The 8,473-nt window shown below is 56.4% G+C and overlaps 1 protein-coding gene across 1 annotated transcript; it reads right to left on the reverse strand.

Annotated features, from left to right (window-relative positions):
• Window positions 1-520: 520 nt before the first annotated feature.
• Window positions 521-2,992, reverse strand: PARS2 (prolyl-tRNA synthetase 2, mitochondrial). Its single transcript, XM_015635734.2, has 2 exons — window positions 2,930-2,992; window positions 521-2,562 (listed from the first exon to the last, which is right to left on the reverse strand). Exon 2 carries the CDS (start codon window positions 2,527-2,529, stop codon window positions 1,114-1,116), a length of 1,416 nt encoding a protein of 471 aa, XP_015491220.1. The 5' UTR covers window positions 2,530-2,562; window positions 2,930-2,992; the 3' UTR covers window positions 521-1,113.
• Between the last annotated feature and the right edge of the window lie 5,481 nt (window positions 2,993-8,473).

The following is an 8,473-nucleotide window of genomic DNA, read 5'->3' on the forward strand; positions in this document are numbered from 1 at the left end:
GCATCCCACCGGCACCGGTATCAGACCAGTCCCAGCATCCCACCGGCACCGGTATCAGACCAGTCCCGGCATCCCACCGGCACCGGCATCCCACCGGCACCAGTATCAGACCAGTCCCAGCATCCCACCAGCACCGGCATCAGACCAGTCCCAGCATCCCACCGGCACCGGCACCGGTATCAGACCAGTCCCAGCATCCACCGGCACCGGCATCAGACTAGTCCCAGCATCCCACCCTCCCCACCTCAATCCCAGCCCCGCTCCTTCCGATGGGCCCCGGCATCGGCCCCAGCATCAGCCCCGGCCCTATTCTTTTCAACCCATCGCCCCCCGCTCCCCCCAGCGCGGATATTAGGAAAAACTTCTTCACCAGAAGGGTTGTCAAGCACTGGAACAGCCTGCTCAGGGAAGTGATGGAGTCACCACCCCTGGAGAGATTGAAAAGGCAGTGGATATAGCACATGGGTTAGTGGTGGCCTTGGCAGCTCAGTAATGCTTGGACTCAATGATCTTAAACGCCTTTTCCAATCTGAACGATTCTGTGATTTTATTACATTGTCACCGTTGTTGCTCATGATCTCTTGATCCCAGAGAGAGGAGCTGTGGCACAGGGTGAGGCGACCCCCTCCAAGGAGCTCCCTGCAGAAGCTGTTCCTCACCAGAGCCCCAGGGCTTGCCATGGCACACATTCATGGGACCTGGGTGCTCCCAAAGAGATGCAAACAGATGAAAGTCACCTCCCTTTGTCTTTCTCTCAGAATCCTTCATGCTGAGAACGTGGCAGCGAGGGGAGCCCTCCTGTCCCCGTGCAGCCTTGGCTGTCCTGTGCTCCTGACAGAGCCCATGGCCAGTCTGTCCCTGCCAGTGCTCCCACAGCCACACGAGGTGCTGGGAAAAGCAATTTTCAGGGACCTGTACCCGGAGGGAGGAATGTCCCCAGCCCTGTGGGGGAACGTGGGCTGATCCCAGCTCAACCTCAGCACCTGGAGCACCTGCGGGACCCATAGCTGGCTCTGACGTGAGCTGGATTTGCCTCTGCTCACCCAGAGCCATCACCAGGGCTGCTCAGACAAACTCACAGCAGCAGAGATGACAGATTCAGAGAGGAGGCATTTAAGGGGCTTGCACTTTACTCAGCAGCTCTATGACCCCTTCTTTGGTGATGAACAGAACCTCGCCAGCGTTCTGATTCCAAACCTCAAAGACCGGGGGGTCCTCGCAGACCCTCTTCCCAGCCACAACCACGTAGGGATATCCCAGCTTTTTAGCATCCTTCAGCCTTTTACCGATGGTCAGCTGGGTCCGGTCATCCAGCACCGAGTCTCCAGCGAGGTGGGGCACCACTTCGGCCAGGTCATCGTACAGCTGCTCCAGCAGCACCGCTCCCTCCTCCTCCTCCTCCTTGCTGCCCCTCTTGGGGGGGATGAAGCAGAGCTGATAGGGAGCGATGAGGCTCGGCCAGCGGATGCTGTCCTCAGTGGAGAGCACCTCGATGGAGGCCGCCAGGATGCGAGAGACGCCCAGGCCGTAGCAACCCATTTCTGCCAGCTGGGGTTTGTTGTCGGCGGAGGAGAAGACGGCGTTGGCGACGGAGGAGTACTTGGTGCCCAGGTAAAACGTGTGCCCCACCTCGATCCCTTTGGTCTCGGTGAGTTTCTCCCCGCACGTGGGGCACGAGATTTGCTCCCCGTTTAGCGTCTCCACGTTGGCAGCAAAATGTCCCTGAGGGCACAGCACCAGCCTGTCCTCGCCGATGTCCGCCGGGAGCTGGAACTCGTGGGACGTGGTGCCGCCGATGTTGCCCGTGGCCGCCTGCACCTTGACGAAGGGCAGCCCCAGGCGGGTGAAGAGGCTGCAGTAGGCGTCACACACCCGCTCGTAGGTGCGCCGAGCCGCCTCCTCGGAGGCGTCGAACGAGTACATGTCCTTCATGTAGAACTCCCGGCTGCGCAGCAAACCGAAGCGGGGCTTGGGCTCGTCCCGGAACTTCCTGGTCACCTGGTAGAGGAGCAGCGGGAGCTGTCTGTAGGACAGGCCGCTCTGCGAGGCCACCAGCGCCGTCACCACCTCCTCGTGCGTGGGGCCCAGGCAGTAGCCGTGGTTGTGCCGATCCACCAGCCGGAAGAGCTCCGGCCCCATCTGGTCCCAGCGGCCGCTGGCGCGCCACAGCTCCGCCGAGCACAGGCTGGGCAGGTTCAGCTTCTGCCCGCCCACGGCTTGCATCTCCTCATCCATCACCTTGATCAGCTTCTCCATGGCGCGGACGGCGGGCGGCAGGTAGCAGTAGCAGCCGGGGCTGCTGGGATGGATGAGCCCCCCTTGCAGCATCAGCCGCTGGCTGCGGCAGGTGGGCTCCCCGGGCCGGCCCTCGGGCCCTGCCTGGCCGCCCACGGGCAGGGCCAGCGGCTGGAAGAGCTGCGAGAGCAGCAGGCGCCTGGCCCTGCCCGGGGTGCCGCCGTGCCGGGCCCTGAGCCCGTGCTGCCGGGCGCCCAGCGCCGGGAGACGGCACCTCCTCAGCAAAGCCTCCATGGCGGGGACGGACACGGGACACGGGACACGGCCCTGCGGAGGGACAGCGGGACAGAGCAGGGTCAGCGCTGACCGCACGGCACGGAGCCGGTGCCACCCTGACACCTACACGTGCACACTGAGCTCACACGTACCCGCACACCTGGGGCACACACACGGACACTCTCCGGGATATACAGACAGCCCCGCACGGACACGTGAACGCTGCACGGGCACACCTGTACACACGGGCACGCCTGTACACACGGGCACGCCTGTACACACGGGCACGCCTGTACACACGGGCACAGCTGCACACACGGGCACACGCGCACACACACACCTGAGCGCTCACGCGCACACACGTGCACACACTGGCACACGTGCACGCGCACACTCGCGCGCACTCACGCGCACTTACACTCGCGGGGGCGCGCGCCCGGCCCCGCCGGCGCGGCCAATGGAGGAGCCCCTCCCTGTCACGTGGGCGGACACACGCGCACGTGGTCGGCGCGCGCCGCTCTCTATGGTTCCGGCGGGCGCGGCGGGCGCCCCCTGCCGGCCGGGAGGAGCGGCCGCAGCGGGCGGCACCAGGACGGGGACAGGGCTCCCGCAGGCACCACCGGGATTCGGGCGTCCCTCCCTAATTAACAAGCGCTTGGGAAACTGAGGAGGTCCTGGTTGCTGGGAGAGCCTGCTACTGTGGAAGTTGCTGCCGGCCCACCGGCTCAGAGGGACAGCGAGCACTTGTCCGTCCTGCTCTTGGAAGAACTGACCTTCATCACCTCAAACAGCGCCTTTGCCAGCTCCATCCTTCCCCTCTGGTCATGGCTTTGGACAGCTGGGTCATGTCCAGAGCGTGGTTATGGCAGGCAGCTCCCAGCTCCACAGGCGCTGACTGGGAATTATTTTCCTTAATCCACGGCTCCATCTCTGCCTTGGTGTTTCTTCATCCTCACCTGCCCAAAGCGGCGTCTGCAGGAGGCCCCACAAGGTCTCAGTGGAGCCCAGGTCAATGACCTGCTCAAAACACTCGATGACAAATGTTTTCTGTTTGTCCCCGAGGAGCTGCAGCTTGGGAATGGCATCATCCAGGTCAAACTCCACAGCTTGGCCCAGGAGTTTCATCCACCACAAACAGTTCTTGCACAATGTCCACCCTCATGTAACAGTAAATAGAGCCAGGACGGGACAAAATGGGTCTTTGAAAGCAAAGAGCGTATCTGCTTCCCCTTCCAGGCTCAGTCTTGGGGCAGCATGTCCCAAGTGTTCAGGGGCAGAACCACTTGGAGGGTGCCTGAAGGAGGGCTGAGAGATCAGAAGCCCCTCTTAGCTGATTCCAGCTTTCTCCAATCCAGTCTAGCAGACAGACATTGCCTCCACCCAGTGACAACCTCCACACTGCACTTTTCAGCCTCCTCCCTCAGCTCAGAGGGAGTTTTTCATCTCTGGAGCACGTAGTAAAGTACTGCGCTGGAGGAGGAGACAGCACTTCTATGAAGAGTTAAATAATCCTGTTTAAATAAAGGGAAATAAGAATGAATCCTTGTTTTTAAAATGGGATTTGAAAAAATGTTTACAATTCTTCTATGAAGTCCTCATGTGCACTCCTTAACAGCAGGCTGGAAATGAGCAAAAACAAGGAATGAAAGAGCACATCTTTGATGCTCCAGGTTATCTAGAAGCATTAAAGTCATTAAACAGTTGAGCCAGTTGTGCGAGGTGACTCAACATCCTTTGTGCCCAGAGGGATCTGTGGGAGTCCCTCAGCAGCTCGGTGCTAGAGCTGGGATCTGGCCCAGGTTTCCTGGCTGGCAGGTGGCAGCATCCCTCCCAGACCAGCCTTCACTGGTTTTTTCAGTCAATTACTCCTCCCTACGTGTTTGGCACCACAGACAGGCACTGCCAATGCTGTTTGGGAGAGGTGCTGTGGCTGTCTCAGAGGCTGGAGGATCAGGATGGATCCCTGTGGGAAGGGAATTTGCTCACACCTTGGACACCCAGCTGCTGCTGTGCATCCCTGGGGATCTCCAGAGCCACACTGGAAATGCCTTTATCCATCTCCTGCTTGCCCAGGAATTGTGAGATTTTTCACCAGACAGTTCAGGATGGGAGGGTTGTCTCCATTTCTATTGTTGGAGCCAGAGAAATGAAACATTTCCATTGGTGACTTATTACCTGCTGTGCTGATCAAAGGGACAAAACCAGCTTGGATTGATTCGCCGGGGCAGCGTTTTAACCAGGAGGGTTTAAGGCTACACAGAAGATGTGGTCTGTGGGGAAACTGATCTCTTATTAAATCAGCAGACAGGACTGAATGTGGGGCTCAGCTCAGGGGTTATGTGCCTGAAAGCCTGTCTGGGCTCCTTATTTTTTCCAGCTGTGCTGGGGGAACCTAATAAAGGTACTGCTGTCCCTGCAGCCTTTCACCAAACTGCTCCCCCACTGCTTTGCTGGGGCTGATTTATGGCAGCAGGGCCAAATGCGTGCCCTGCACATGGTGAGACTGAGGGGCTCAGCTCCTGTCTGGGGCCTCCCTCTTTGCCCTGAGGGATTTCCGGGAGAAAAACCACAGAGGATGGGGAGAAGATAAATGAAAGATCAAGCAGGCAATAGCAGCTGTCTTGAATCAGTCCCTGGCACAGCACCAGAGAGATCAAGGGGTCAGTGTGAGAGTAGCCACTGGGCTGGTGGAAAATGGTTCCTCCCTTTCCAGCAGCATCCCCAGGTAGCACCAGCCCAGGGCTAGGGAGATCAGGGCAGCTGAGAGGCCAAGTCATTCAGTGGTCAAACCTCTCTCTGTCCTGCAGAGGATCTGCAGTTTGGGCTTGGGGTTGGCACATCCCATCCACCCCTGGATGTGCTCCTACAGCTTGTAGGGTCTGTGACCCCACAGTGCTGGCTCACACCCTTGGCTCGCTGATTTGATCCCCTCCAGTAATATTACTGTAATTGCTGGACAATGTTTTTATGCCCAGTGGAGTGATGGTTACTCCATCAAAGGTCCTGCCTTTGATTTGCTCCTTGGGGAGCTGCTGGGGAATATAAAATTACTGCACACCCCCTGCAGCCTGGCAGCTCCCCAAGGTGCAGGTGCTCCCTCTTGGGTAACCCTTGGGTGCTTTTAGACAGCTCCTCCTGAGCAGACAATGCTTTGTTTTTTCCCTGCCAGGACCCTGCTGTTTTCCTGCCTGCACAGGGGAGGGGACATTCCCTGGGGAATGGAGATGCTGGGTGCCACGGTGATGGTTGCCATGGCAAGGCCTGCCACCAGCCCCAAAGTCCCTGGGGACCAGAGCTGTCAGCATGTGGCTGCAGGCAGTCCTGGGGACATGGGCAGCCAGGTGAGAGCTGGATGTGTGGGGGGAGCTGGACTTACCCATGTAGCTCTTCTCACCTCCCAGACTGCCTGTGCCCGCTGGGAAGCAGCTCCTCACACATTGGAGGACAAAACATTGGGACATTTTGTACAGGACAGTCCAGGACAGGCAGCTCAAGCTGGGAACAGCCTGGCTGGAATGTGCTGAGCACCCAGCATGAAGCACACACTGCCCACAGGCAGGTGAGCCTGGCAGGAGCTCAGCAGTGACCACATTACCTCTGCCTTCATCCTCAGGCCTTTGCCCTTTTCAAGGGATGCTTGGACAACCCTTCCCATTAGTTTTGCTCTGTTTCACCTGCAAGCAAGCGGATGCACTTCATGGATGAGAGCAGCCGGGTCTGAACCCTTTTAGGTGCCAGGAGCTCCTTGTATCTTCCAAAAAGTCATACTCTGCTGCTTAAAAGGCAGTTTTTCCTCTAGCAGCATCAGCAGCACATTGCAGAGCCAGTGCAGGTAGGAGCCCTTCCCTCAGTATCCATTCCTGGAGCTGTATTCATCTTGGCAGCTTCCCCACGGAGAACCAGAACAAAGCCTAAAGGGCTCAAAGCAGACAGGGAAAGCTTTAGTCTGAAATAGTCCACCTTGGCTAGGGATGAACAGCAGGAATCCACATGGCTTCTCTCCTTTATCCAGCTGAGTGAGGAACAGGCAGCTTGAAAGAGGTCAAGACATCTTCGTAATTGGTGGGGAACTTTCAGATTACACTTGAGTGGGAAGGTTGTGACACTGCTGCCCTTCCCTGCAGCTGGCAGGAGGTGACTGGTGAGTGTGCTCAGGCCTGCAGGGATAATCAACCCTTTACAGCCTGCTGTGGCCAGAGCTGCTCCTGGAGGAGACTGGCTGGGCTCTCAGTGGGTGCTGTGTCCTCCTCCCTTCCCTGCAGGGTGGGCTCACATGGATAAGATGTGCCACTGTTGTATCACTTGCTGAGGTGAGTGGCTCTGGTGCTGGCACAATCAGCCTGGTCCTCAGGGGGTTTCTCAAACTGGGGGAACCTCAGGAGCAGCCAGGAGCCTGCAATTCACATGACAGTGGCTGATGGGACCCAGGGAGGCCAAGGAGCAAAGGAGAAGAGAGAGAAACTGCTGGAATTGTACCTTCTCTGGGATAGATAGGGCCCACAGGAAGCATGACAGAAAGGATTCCCTGTCCTCTCTTCCTGGCTGAACACATAGACTTAAAGGAGTTGGGCAATGACACTGCAATTGAACAGTAATTAACTATTTGCAGCTGGGACTTTAGAGAAATTACATTCATGAGAAGAGGATGGCAGATCCTGCACACCCTCCCAAGGAGGGTGTGACAGCACATACAGCCCACTCAGGGTTAAACACATCCTTCCAAGCTCTGCTACTACTTAGAGGAGTTGCACATACCTTTTATGGGTGGTGTTACCACACCTGAATAGCCCCAGATCCACCACAACTCCACAGAGAACTGAGCCTGAAAAAGTGCTACCATAGCAAAGATGAGCAGGGAAAGAAAACCTGGAGGCAATGGAGAAAGTCAAGATGAGCAGGAAATGCCAGCAGCTGGCCACAAAAATATACTGGGAACACATTGGCACACCTACAGTTAAGTTTGACAGGTCTTGTGCAAGTGTTTAGATCAGACAGGAATAATTAAATCTAGGTGTAATTACATGTTAGTTGTGGCTGATTAAATGTGCTAATTAATCTGCAATTATCATTTGGTGGGGTGGGGGGAAGATAATGGAACACAGGTAGAGCTGCAGCGATTTGAGGAAATCCTGGCTATTGTTCTGGAGGAGGTCTCTGAAGGGAAATGCCTGAGCAGTGATGTGGGTGAGGGAGGGTACAGAAATGCTGCTGGGCAACAAAGAAGGGTTGTGAAATGCAGCCTAAGCCAAGGCCAGCACAGAGTGAGATTAAAACAAGGAAGGGCTTTGGAACCTGAACTGCCACTTCAGCAGGGCTGAGGCACTTGGCAGCCTGGATTTCTCCCTGGGAAAAGAGCAGTGTAGAGCCTGGGAGAAGGTGTACCAGCTGTGATCAGGGAGGGGCAGGAACACCTCCCTCTGAGCCTACAGAGCTGCCAGGAAGGTATTTATCAAGGACACAGAAGAGATGGGTGTGAAACTCCTCAGGCTGAAGAGCGCACCGAGTCTTCACTCTCCCTTTTGGCTGCTCATTCAAGGCAGGGATTAGATTTATTAGCATGAAATGAGAAGAATGAAGTAACTATCCACTGTCAATGGCTAGCACCTAAATGCAAAATGGGGGTTTGTCCTCCTTGGACAAAATGTCACAGGGAAAGAATGAAGTGTGTGTGTGTAAAAAATCAGGGCAGTTGGCATCATGAAGCTGTGTGGAGCTAGTGGGGCATCACTGAAGGGTTAAAGGCTCTGCCATGAGGTGTTTCTTTTATTGCAGGTGTGTCTTGGGGGAAAGATAAGTGAAGGCTCACAGACTTCAAAGACATTCCTACAAACATCACCTCCCTCACAATGCCTTGGGACTTCTCTCAATAATCGCTGGCCATGTGGAACGACACAAGAAGCATGAGAGAGAAATGATGAACAGCTGTTTGAAAAGCAAGCAATCACTCATTAAAAGACACCCC

Source organism: Parus major, chromosome 8 (genome assembly GCF_001522545.3).
Source record: "Parus major isolate Abel chromosome 8, Parus_major1.1, whole genome shotgun sequence".
In the NCBI taxonomy this organism is placed as follows: Eukaryota; Metazoa; Chordata; class Aves; order Passeriformes; family Paridae; genus Parus; species Parus major.